The sequence below is a fragment of the Trachinotus anak genome, unplaced genomic scaffold (assembly GCF_046630095.1).
Source record: "Trachinotus anak isolate AG129_WGS33_773 ecotype Australia unplaced genomic scaffold, CSIRO_AGI_Tana_v1 ptg000025l, whole genome shotgun sequence".
NCBI classification, from domain to species: Eukaryota; Metazoa; Chordata; class Actinopteri; order Carangiformes; family Carangidae; genus Trachinotus; species Trachinotus anak.
Genome location: NW_027273876.1, coordinates 18,337,449 through 18,349,834, shown reverse-complemented (window position 1 = coordinate 18,349,834; position 12,386 = coordinate 18,337,449). Strand labels below are relative to the sequence as shown.

Genomic DNA, 12,386 nt, shown 5'->3' with positions numbered 1-12,386 from the left:
TGTTTGATGAGACTTGATGCAGGTGACCCCACATATATAAATGTGTTTTTTCTTTTCCACCTTCTCCAGTGTGACTGTCCCAGAGAAATTGGACTATTTCATAACCAGATATGCAGAGCACAACCATGAAAAGTGGTGTATAGAGAGGGTAAGGAGTCAACAAGTGACAAGTTAAACATGAAATTGTGGTTGTCCTGTTACTGATAATGATGTTTCAGTGGTTATTTTATGTAAGAAAATGTTTGAATTTTGAACTATCTCTTATGTATATTGTACAGTTTTCCAGTGGCTGGTCATTTGGGGAACAGATATGTGAAATCAGCAAGAGCCACCCTTTACTGAAAGCGTACAAAGGCCTCTCTGAAAAGGTAGTGTGCATGCAGCTGTCTGAGTCTGTTCACCTCAGGCAACAAAACCAGAAGGTGTTCAAGTGTCTCTGAAGTCAACACGAGTCACACCAACTGACCTCTTGTTGTCAAATGTTCTGCAAAACTTTCAGATTTACACTTTGAAGTGATTTGATTTGATTCTGGATCTGCGGGTGCCAGCCTTGGGCCAACTCTGGGCTGGTACTCATGAAATTCTGATTCTGGTGTATGATTTCTCACTAGCCTAGCATGAATCTGGGGGTTATCCAACGTTAGGATGAACTATCTGAGTCAGAGGTAGGAAACTGGTGACCCAAGCAGTTGGCTGCGGTGGTCGGGGTTTCATTTGATTTTGGTACTCATGGCAAAAGACCAAACTCATAACTGAAGCCTTAAATGTATCTTTGATGGAAGAACGTTGCGTGTTAAAATGTATTCCTCTGATACCGAATATGCGTTAACTGGCACAGGGTCTTTTTAATGACTAATTTCATTTTAATTTCATTTGGCTGTCTTAATTCAGAACCAGCAGTTGTATGCCACTGAAAATATCCTAGGTAGAGATCCAAAAGAGAGGAAAACTTTTTGTTCTCCATTCGCAGCATGTGACACTTTATGATGGCATAATGAAGCGGGGTTTCTTGCAGGATAAGGAATCTTACTGCTGGTCAGTCAGAGAGTCTCTGAAAACCATGCTGTCATGGGGCTGGAGCATCGACAGGATCAGAGAGGGAGACCCTACCAGCCTCCACAACAAGTCCAGGAGGATATCACAGGCTAGCCAGGTACACATTCACACACAAACAAATTGAATATGAATTTTGCTATAAAGGGCATTAATACAGAAAAAGACTGTGACATACAATGATATAAAGAATGCTCTCTGTTCCACAGCTATCTTTTGAAGGAGCTCCAGCTTTCAGCCCGAGACCCATTGATATGAGCAATGTTACACTGTCCAGAGACATGCAGGTAGGTGACTGACTGAACACACAAAAGTGTGAAACAAATAAAAGAGAAATTTAATCTGGGTTACTCTAGCAGGGAGACAATTGATATAAAAATAGAAGCTACTGAGGACGATGGATGGATCTGTGCAACAAAGTCACATGTGTTTTATATTGTGTTTGTCCAGTCAATGGCAGAGCTGCTTGCAGAGAATTATCATAATCTCTGGGCCAGGAAAAAGAAAATGGAGCTAGAAGCCAAAGGTAAATCTAACATAACATATCCACATTGTTTTTCTTTGGCTGCCATCACCAGCAGTCCGAAATTTAAGCAGTGTAAGAGTGGAAACCAAATGAAATGCATCATGGTTCAGCTGAAGCAGTATATTAAGATATTAAGTGAAAAGCCCATTAAAACAATGAACAAAAAAGTCCTGTCGCTTCACAAACTTAAAGCTGAAATAAAGGGTTCTCTTTTTATTAGCTTGCTTTGTCCTCCATCCTGCTCTGCTGTTGTTGTCTCCAGGTGGAGGAAACCATCCCCTTCTGGTTCCTTATGATACACTGACTGCCAAAGAAAAATCCAGAGACAGAGAGAAAGCACAGGACATCCTCAAGTTCCTTCAGATCAATGGTTACACTGTGTCCAGGTGAGAAAAAGACAAACACTCTACACACAAATTTTAAGTGAAGTACAAGTTCATTTTGTATGAGTTTGACTGATTTAATTCAAATATGAGTCATGCTTGGTGACACACTACAGTGTGCACAGCAACCAACCAAATGGAACAATCTGAGATTTTAGGAAACATGATTTGATCAAGTGTCTGACCCAAAGTCGATAATATTAGTTTTATCTCTATGTCCCGTACAAAGGCCTGGGTTGTGTTTAGTCTAATGTGCCACAGAAAGTGTAAATCTCTCATCTACAGTAGCTACAGGCAAATAAAACACTTCAACAAGCAAGGCTTTTGAGATGCTGTGTACTGTCAGTGCACTCAGCTGTGTGTGTGTGTGTATGTGTATATGTGTGTATGTATGTGTGTGTATATGTATATATATGTATGTATATGTGTATATATATATATATATATATATATATATATATATATATATATATGTATGTGTGTGTGTGTGTGTGTGTGTGTTATTTAATAATAGTATAGTATAAAAAGCATACAAGTCTCGCAGTGTAGGAAGGTGTTTTCATGTTGGACAAAGCTAAGTTAGCAGTTTCCTCCTACTACCAGTGACACGACTCAAACACACCTCAGAGACACAGATCAAAAGTTCAAAACAGTTCACCTGTATTCAGGTTCAACGGACAAAAGTAAGTGGACAGGAGGTGAAGTTATAAAGTGCGGAAGTGGTCGGCAACAGGTAGGCAGGGGAACCAAAAGGTTGGGGTTACTGTAGGGCAGGAGGGTCTGACATCTAGTCTCTGTGCTACTCCTAAGCTAGGCTGAACACACCCCAGACCTATTTTCTATAATGGATGCACAGAGTGTGTTATCCAAAATGTCAGGTCATTCCTTTAAGATTGTTTTCGTTGTTTGCAGAGGTGTGAACTCACAGGAGCTGGACACTCCAGCTATAGAGAAACGATTCGCCTACACCTTCCTCCAGCAACTCATCACATATGTAGACCAGGCCCACCAACACATGATGGAGTTTGGTGAGACTCCTGTGCTGTTTAATAAATGAAAAATGGTTCAGAAACAAATATAATTCATTATGCATGCAAAGTATTCAACTGGATGATGATGATGATGATGACAATTTGTGCAAAACACACACGGTGTGTGTCACACAGTCACCCCTACTATTTTCTGTCCAAACGGCATGTGCTCAGAAATGGTTAATGCCACTGATGCAACAGGCAGCATTACCTAAGACATGGTTTTCTCTGTTTGTAAAAGTTGCAGATATTATCTGTGTTTTGTAGGCTCATGCCAATCTGCTATCATGCATATTCATGAAACAGAGACCTGTGGGATAAAGTCCTAAGTCACATGATGTCCATGTACTTCTTGTGAAAATGGCATTAGAAATGAAATTGGTCTCTATGAGTTGCAAGGTGTGCTTGCACCTGAGACAATGCAGATGTGAATGTCACCATGTAAAACTATCCAGATGTTATCAACTTTGATTTTGTTCTGCCTTGCTGTCATTTAGACCTGGGAGCAAGACCAAAGGGAGAGAAGGCTCCTCATGAGCAGCAGATGAAGTTCTTTGGAAAGGTCAGACTCATCAACTTTTTTTGATTCATGAGTGTCAGTTAGATTTTGGAGATGTTCATCTCTGACCCTCAGGTTTTTTATGAAGGCTAATTTAAAAAAACAAAAAAAACCAAAACACTGTCAATAAAATTTCAAACCATCTAGAAAAAATAGGTTTGTATGGCCTGAGACAATCAGTGAACTAACATTGTATGTCTAGCAGTGAGTTTTCCCAATCATCTAAAAGGGTTTACAAAACTGCAAATCCTTCTAATAACTGCTTATAGACTGATACATAATATGACATCTGAGAAGTAATTATACTGTGTGTTTATGCCATTTAACCCACAGGTTGTCTTGCCATTGGTGGATCAGTACTTCAAAAACCATAGGCTCTACTTCCTGTCAACAGCCATTCATCCAATTAGCAGTGGTGGCCATGCCTCCAACAAAGAGAAGGAAATGGTAACCAGGTAAGTGCGGCAAATGACACACTGGGAGACAGATAGAAAGCCAGTGATGCCAGTAGCTCTTTCTCTTTTGTATTGTTGCTTAAATGACTAATATGTATAGTTGTGGAGATGTGTGTATGACAGTCACCAAGCTGATGGAAGTCTCAGCAGCTTGACATCGGACTGTGTGCCTTTATACGAAACCTACACACTCTGTTTTCCCCTGGGCCTTTGTCATTTGAGTATCTCTCACCTTTCTTTTATCTATTTCTTTGCTTCCCTCTCTACCTCCTCTCTCCTTTCATTCAATATTTTCAGTCTTTTCTGCAAACTGGGAGTGCTTGTCAGACATAGGATATCCTCATTTGGTAAGGATGGTTTATGCCTAATGCTTTTTGGTTGATGAGACGTAAAAGCTTGGTTTAATAAGAAAGTGCTGAGTGTGAGATAAGTGCAGTATGAGCGGGTTCATGACATGCCAACCAAAGGGTCCTGTCTATGCTACATACAGTAAGTGTCCCACAAAGAAAATTACATAATTTGGTGTAACAAATGAAACACTATCTGGAACTGTTCCTGGACCGAAGAGAGAATGCTATACTGTCATTGTATTAGGTTTTTTAAGGCATAAAGTTGCTGACATATTTAGACATGATGATCCTGATGGAAACGCCTCATATTGACCTCTCAAGTCTGCATTTCAGACTGAAATTGTCATGGTGGGTTAACAGAGTCCCATTTCAACAGGTCATCCAAATGGCTTAATGCCTGCTTTTGCCCAAATGTGTGTGTCCCTACAGTGCTCAGTATCCCATAATCCAATGTGGACCAGTCAGTTTCTCTGTTGTAGCATTAAGAGGGTTGTAGATCTGGGAAATGTCACGTGTGTATCAGGTGAATCATCACTGGTAAATATTTTGTTTGACAGAAGTCTAAATAAAGGCCAAGCATGCACTTCAGGTTACTTGTGTGTCTCTGATTCTCTAATGGATGAGATGTCTCATAATGTGACTCCACCTTGTCAGACCTGTGTGGCTCATGATGTCTCTGTCCACACCCTCTGCCTTTATACATGGCTGAAGCGTGTCTCTTCTTACTTTACCCTGGCAGCAAGATGGACGGTCTTGGTGAGACATGCAGACTCCCATTCTGCCAGACAAGCTTAACTTGACAACTCAGCAACCAAGCCCCCTTACACAGACATGTGTGAATGAGACATGTCCCTAGGATGGCAAGAATTGGAGATGTGACATCCAGCTTTTAAAACCCTACAAATGTGAGGGGCAGTGATCAGTTAACTGCAGTGTAGCTCTCCTGCACAGCGTCGCCCTAAATATGGACTGAGAGTTTTCCAAACCCATGGCTTACCATATGCAGCTGCTTCTTCTCCACAGAACACTGCAGGGGTGCACCAGTGAGCATGGATTGACCACATTTTGGACAAAATCAGGATAAAGCTGTTAAGTCACTCTGAGGCAACATGCACAGTGCATGGATATTACTTAGATGTTTGGCTCTTGCTGAAGCCAAGAGCAATGCAACATTTTCATGTCTATATGTTCAACTGGGTCAAAGTGAGGCTTAGTGAGTAGTTCCACCACTGGGACACAGGTTTATCTCCTGTACCAACAAAACAGCCCACTGTCAGCTAAATGTCAGTTATTGTAATTGATCACAAACGTAGATACATTGTTAAAGGAATTATCCTTTAGAATTATTGTTGATTTTCAACTACAGTATGTGATCAGAAGTAACAGTGTGTATTCCATGTGTGCATGGGTGTTTGTGCATGCATGCATGATATTTACTATGCTCTGCTCAGCAGCTGTGTGTGTCGTGTGGTTTGCTGGACCATATGAAAATGTTTTCACCAAGTCATTCACCTCAAAGTAAAAGGGGGTTCTGCAGATTAAACCTTGATATGACTGGAAACAAAGACATACATTTGGACTAATAAAATGTTACATTTTAATGTTATTGGTGTTTATTATACTATCAGAATATTAACCATGGTAATATTTCATGTTTTTAACTCAGTTTGAAAGGAGTTATGTAATATGTTTGTAATATATGGATATTTTGTATAGTTTGTCTTGATGCATGTATATAACAATTTTAATATTTTTTTAATGAAACATTATTTTCCTTTGTAAATGATGCTCTTCTGTCCTTCTGACTAAAACACCAACATGATGGATGTAATTCTTCAGATTCTGTTTTCAGGCAGTTCCAGGTGATTCCAGCAGGTAGAGGCTGTTGCTCTGTTCTTTAGTGTGTTTTAGTGCCTGACTCTTCACATCCCTGAGACATATGAACCCCAGATCCAAATTAGTCTATTTATCATGTGATCCTCTCTGCTTTCCAGGTAACAATGCCACATCCATAGTCAACTGTCTGCAGATACTGGGACAAAGCCTGGATGCCAGGTAAGGGAAAACATGTTGGTGTTTGTGTGTGTGTGCGCCCCTCATCACAGCAGGGATGATGTTTAAGTTAAGGACACATAATGTGAATACTGCCAATGTTCTTAGGTTTGTCTTATTAGAACAACAAAAATAAATGAATAAAAGAGTAAAAAATAAAAAGATGTAGATGTTGAGCTTCTGTTGACATCCTGAAATTGAGCCATTAAAGCATCTTATCCTGATATTTCACTTGTGGTGTAATGTAGTTTTTTGGCTGGACAGCAGCAGTGTGTCCAGCCCTATAATCTTGAATGCTCCCGACTGGCTGACTGACTAACTGATCACATTTCCACCACTGGCCAGCCTAATGCCTTGAGTTTCTGGCTCCAACAGGTTCTATTAGGGGGATGTTTACAGTCTGCAGTGTTGCCAACTCAGCATTGTCACTACATTTACAGACTTTTTTTTCAAACAAATTGGGTATAAACCTGGTACATGACTAGACCATGTATGGATGCTGACCAGGGGCTTAAGGCTGCATCTCTTGTTACAGGCAGTCTGCTGAGCCATTCTGGTTTCCCAGCTGCTTGGAAACTACAGGAAAGCAGAGGAACACTTCCGATACACTGAGCCTCACCTCCAAAATAAACAACTTTCATTAGATATATCATGAGGCAGAAGAATAACTAAACATCTGATACGAGGGAGAGAGAGAAGTCATTGGTAATGAGGCTTTGTACTGAAATATTGCTATGACCAATTCTACATATTAAACAGAGGGAGTTAGACATAAAGACCTACCTCTAATAATAGTCTGTTACGTTCTGGAGTTGGAAGTAAATAAAGGCTAAACAATTGTGGATCCCAGACAGAGGCTATGAGCTGTGAGAGAGACAAAATAAGAAAGATGGTGGTCTTGGGGCACCCCGGTGGCCCACCTGGGGGAGCACGTGCCATTTGGGCCTAGTCCTTGCTGCTGTGGCCAGGATTTTAGTCCGGTTGTGGCCCTCTGCAGTGTCTCTCTCTCTGTCTCTCTATCTGTCTCTGTCTCTCTCTCTCTCTCTCTGTGTGTGTGTAATGAAGGCTTTTGCCTGAAAAATAACTATAAAGAAAGATTATGTACCTCTTATAAAGATAAGGATGGAAAATCTGACTCTCCCCATATATCAGGACAGTGATGAAGACTGGTCTGGAGTCAGTTAAGGCGGCTCTGCGGTCATACTTTGACAGTGCAGCAGAGGACCTGGAGAAGACACAGGAGAACCTGAAGCTTGGTCAGTTCACTCACAGCAGGGAGCAGCCACGGGGTGTCACTCAGATCATCAACTACACCACCTTCGCCCTGCTGCCTGTCCTCTCCTCCTTGTTTGAACACATCGGACAGAACATGTTTGGAGAAGACCTTATATGTGAGTGTCCACATTGAAATCCTACCAAATATCGTTTCTAAAGGCTTTCTTTGTGAAGACCTAAACAATAATGCATTTGGGTATTATTACAATATTTTAAAAGGAGTGAAAAAATGTGAGATATCCCACCATGAAATTGTTTCATTCTGATGCAAAACTTAATTGACAGTGAATTATCAGGAATTTCAATTTTTTTATTAAAAAATGAACTAATTGAAAAATAAAACTGTTTATTTCTCTTGCTCCAGTGGATGATGTCCAGGTCTCCTGTTACAGAATCCTCAACAGCCTTTACTTTCTAGGAACCAACAAAAGCATCTATGTAGAAAGGTAGAGTATGAGCATTTCCACCAGATGCAAACATAAGCAAGACCACTGGAACGACAATGCCGCAACAATGTCTTTGGTTACTATGAAAACACACATTCATAAAATTCAATATGAAGGTAACAGTGATGAATGTTTCTTTGTGCTGAATGCTGATTTATTGTCAGTGCACTTTACATACCACAAAAATGTCTGCTTGTCCCATTATTGAGTGTATTTTGCTGGTGTGTATGTCTAAAGCAGAGAAAGGCACAGGCTAATTTAACACTGCCAATTAGCTGTGGCAGTTAGTGGTTTTTATGTGTTCAGATCTGCTGGGTTTAATGCAGCACACAAATATCCATGGATGAAATGAAGTTCATTTGAATTTTTAGGGTGGAAAATCCAAATGTAGCCAAATGTACATGTTTTTCCTGTTATAGTACTTGCACTGGTTAACAATTCACAGATGCATGTTCATTATTTGCACCTTTTTCCCTGTGTGATTGAATAGTATTTTCAGCATGTTTAGACAACAATTATGTCCTCCTCTCCTCTCCTGTGCTCTCCTCTCCAGACAGCGTCCAGCATTAGGAAAGTGTCTAGCTGCCTTCTCAGCAGCATTCCCTGTTGCCTTTCTTGAGCCTCACATCAACAAGTTCAACAGCTTCTCTATCTACAACAGCAAAGGAACTAAAGACAGAGGGGGTACTGATGATTGTGATTTTCATTTCAAGTCTGTTGCCCTGTGTGCTTGTATTTCATAAACTAAATTAGGAGGAGGGATTATACCAAGATATACAATTCATGTTGTAATTGTATCCTCTGAGAATTGTATGTATTCTATATGCAACTCTGTACTCCATATGTTACTCAGAAATTCAAATCAATACTCACTGGCAGTTATCACAACTAGGCCTATTAGTTAGTTCCTGCTTCTCCTTCTCTTTGTCAGACGGGGGTCGTTCCAATTGAAAAACTCTATATGTAAAATAGATGTACTTACTTCAGTAAGTAAATGCTAAAAATAAGACAGACCAGTGCTGTAGAGTGTATGCACTCCTGATTTACATACATTACAATATAGTGCAGCTTGACAGGTGGGTGGTGTCTGGGTTGAGAGTGCAGGAAGCAGGTCATTATGCAAAATATATGCTGCAAAAATCGCAGTGTTTTTTGTTTACATCATTACAACCAAGTCTCTTGCCATTCCTTGGAATAATCTGACAATTTCTGTGTCGGCCCGTACTGACAGAAGTTCCTGAATCTCCTCGTCTCTCCAGTTAGAAAGGGTCCTCTGTAGACTTGCTTCATGTGCACCCTGCTGTGTTGGAGGACACGCAGTCAGTGGTGGAATGGCTGACACTGTTAATTCCTTCAAAATTTGCCCTGTCTTCAACAACTCAGTGCCGTATTTCTTGTAGTCTAATGGCTTTAGTTGTTCTATGTCAATCATGAGACCCTCTTGTTGTTGGGAGAATATAGGAGTCCTTCCACCCTCACATGGTGGTCTCAGCCCTACAAAGAAGGAATGAGAAGAGAATCTGCTGAGATTGGGTTGTACTCATTTCCTGCTTCCCTCACTGTCAGTCCATGAACTAGAACATGGTCTATCACAATGGCTACAATTTAATCTGAAATTACTGCTCTTGGTCTTACTCTTCCTCCTCTTCCTTCTCTGCCTCTGAGATTGTTTCCATCTGTTGTTGGCATCAACCTTCAAATCACCTGTGCTGTCTGTGCACTCTGAAATCATATTGTCAGCAACAAGTGTGAACAGTTTTGAGTTGTTTTGTATAGCTATGATATCTGAGCTGTAATTCCACCTGTAGCTACTATTATGCATAACAGTGCAAAGTGTTTTTTTAGGGAGTGTGTAAGTACTTTTGTAAAAAGAGAAAATGAAAGCTTTTAATTGTGTCTCAATAAATGAAAATTGATTAAGGTTATGCCAAAACAGTGATCATTTCAAATAAACGCATTCAGGCCATTGCACATCTGGTTCAGAGCTTTAGCAACTCAGAAAAACTGTAAGTACTTTTCTCTTTCCTCCTCCCAGTTCTAGGTCTTCCAGGACACGTTGGGGAGGTTTGTCCTGTGATCCCAAACTTAGAGAAGTCTCTGGAGGAGATCATGGAGTTGGCAGAATCTGGCATGAGATACACTCAGATGCCCCATGTCATGGAGGTGGGGCATATAATTAGCTTAAAAATCCATATAACAGAATAATAGGACAGGAGTAAGGTCCTGGGATCCAGCCTGGCCCTTATTTCTGTTGTTCCCATATTCATGGTGGTTTTGTTTCCTCAGGATGTCAGGTTCTTCTTACCCCAAAATCATCAGTGTTAAGTATTAGAGATATTATGTCCATTGTCCCTTAACCAAAGCCTCTATGTGGGAGATGGGCCCTCAGTGCTGCACTTTTGGCTGTTGAGCACTGAGTGGATTAAATGCAGAGACTGTTTAGAGTCACAGCTACACCTTTCCTGTCCTCAGAGTTTCTCTGTGCTCAGTTCTCCAGTGTATGTCCATACTAAGCAAGATGTTGACTGGAAAAAGACATAAATTCTGACGTAAAGCCTGTGTTGACTGAATCCAGATAGTCTTCCTGTAATGTTTGTATCTATGTGATTCACTGTCAAACTTCACTTTTACTGCAGGTGGTGTTGCCCATGTTGTGCAGCTACATGTCTCACTGGTGGGAACATGGACCTGAGAGCAACACAGACAAAGCTGACAGCTGTTGCACCTCTGTAACCTCTGAACACATGAATACTCTGCTGGGAAACATTCTCAAGATCATCTATAACAACCTGGGAATAGATGAGGGGGCCTGGATGAAAAGACTGGCTGGTAAACATGAAGACGATGTGTGTGACAGACTGTGAAGTTTTCGAAAGTCATGTTTATATTTTGTGTTGCTCACCTCTTTGTGTGCATTCCCTTTCTCATAAAACATTTACAAATGTTTTAATCTTGCATTGTTAACATCCATATTTACTTTCTAGCAGTCTTCTACTTTCCTGCCTTGACTGGCATATCTACTCCTTTGATCTGTCAATCAAAGGAGTAGTGTCAAACTATTGGCAACACCTCTGAAACTGTTTCAGAGGTGCTGATTCACCTGTGTGATGATTGTGTTGGCTGCAGTTTGCTGCTGAACAATATTGTGACAGGTGTTTCTATTTTGTCCTCCATATTTATCAGTGAGGATAGACTAAATAACAGAATCACCTCTTTGTATGATGTTATGCAGTTCAATGGCAGCACAAACTGCAGCCTTCATGATGATCACACAGGTGAATCAACACCTCTGAAACAGTTTCAAGACAAACGGAACATTAAAGCCCTAATGAAGAAGGATTAAGTACAGTAATGTTGGATAAAACTGACTAGGTGTTCCTAATAAGCTGCCAACTGAATGTGTATATGCAGCCACCAAGACACACACACACACACACACACACACACAGTGTCTTTTCGTATTTTTAATTGTCAACCTCCACCTCTGTCCCTGCCCCAAGTTTTCTCTCAGCCAATCATCAGCAAGGCCAAACCTGAACTGCTGAAGACCCATTTCCTGCCTCTGATGGAGAAACTGAAAAAAGTGAGTTTTATCAAGTTGCAGATTCCTGTATTACCTTGTTACAACACAAATGAAGATTGCTCTAAAACAGTCTTGAAATATTTCATTTATATTCCTACAACTGACCTGATGCTGCTGTTTAATGATCAGCCTTGATGGTCGCCCTGGGTTTGCCCAGTATACAGTATTACAATGTAGTTTCAACAATAGGTCTGTCAAATGTCAAAAATGTTAATTCATCCCACAGGAGCTTTTAATTAATCTGCCAACATAACACAATAACTAGACTATTACAAAAATGACATGATACAATAAAAAGAGCCTCTAGAATGGACTATAACTTCCTGACAACAATTATAGTTATTAAAATCTGATCATATTTTATTACTGCTATGATCAAATATATTGAGCGTGCCCATTAACAGATACTAATCTTGTACTGTGTTGTGCAGAAAGCAGCAGTTGTGTTGATGGATGAGGAAAACAGCAAAGCAGAGGGGAGGGGTGAGATGTCAGAGACGGAGCTTCTCATTATGGACCAGTTCACCATACTGGTCAGAGACCTGTACGCCTTCTACCCTCTCCTCATTCGATTTGTCGACTACAACAGGTACACTGCTTTGACTGAATGGTTCCTGTTTTTCTGAAACTACCAATGTGACGTATAACTTCAATGTGATAAATGACAGTTATG

At 40.5% G+C, this 12,386-nt stretch overlaps 1 protein-coding gene across 9 annotated transcripts in view; it reads left to right on the top strand.

Moving 5' to 3' along the window:
- Nucleotides 1-12,386, top strand: part of ryr2a (ryanodine receptor 2a (cardiac)) — a 192,747-nt gene that overhangs the window by 128,949 nt on the left and 51,412 nt on the right. For all 9 annotated transcript variants that reach the window (XM_071462590.1, XM_071462589.1, XM_071462592.1 and 6 more), the window contains 18 exons: nt 70-148; nt 279-368; nt 1,016-1,153; nt 1,263-1,340; nt 1,504-1,579; nt 1,842-1,965; nt 2,875-2,990; nt 3,491-3,555; nt 3,886-4,007; nt 4,305-4,354; nt 6,352-6,412; nt 7,562-7,800; nt 8,049-8,130; nt 8,684-8,814; nt 10,166-10,293; nt 10,767-10,959; nt 11,631-11,713; nt 12,145-12,302. In XM_071462590.1, coding sequence (XP_071318691.1) covers nt 70-148; nt 279-368; nt 1,016-1,153; nt 1,263-1,340; nt 1,504-1,579; nt 1,842-1,965; nt 2,875-2,990; nt 3,491-3,555; nt 3,886-4,007; nt 4,305-4,354; nt 6,352-6,412; nt 7,562-7,800; nt 8,049-8,130; nt 8,684-8,814; nt 10,166-10,293; nt 10,767-10,959; nt 11,631-11,713; nt 12,145-12,302 — 2,013 coding nt within the window. The remainder of the gene's footprint in view (nt 1-69; nt 149-278; nt 369-1,015; nt 1,154-1,262; nt 1,341-1,503; nt 1,580-1,841; nt 1,966-2,874; nt 2,991-3,490; nt 3,556-3,885; nt 4,008-4,304; nt 4,355-6,351; nt 6,413-7,561; nt 7,801-8,048; nt 8,131-8,683; nt 8,815-10,165; nt 10,294-10,766; nt 10,960-11,630; nt 11,714-12,144; nt 12,303-12,386) is intronic.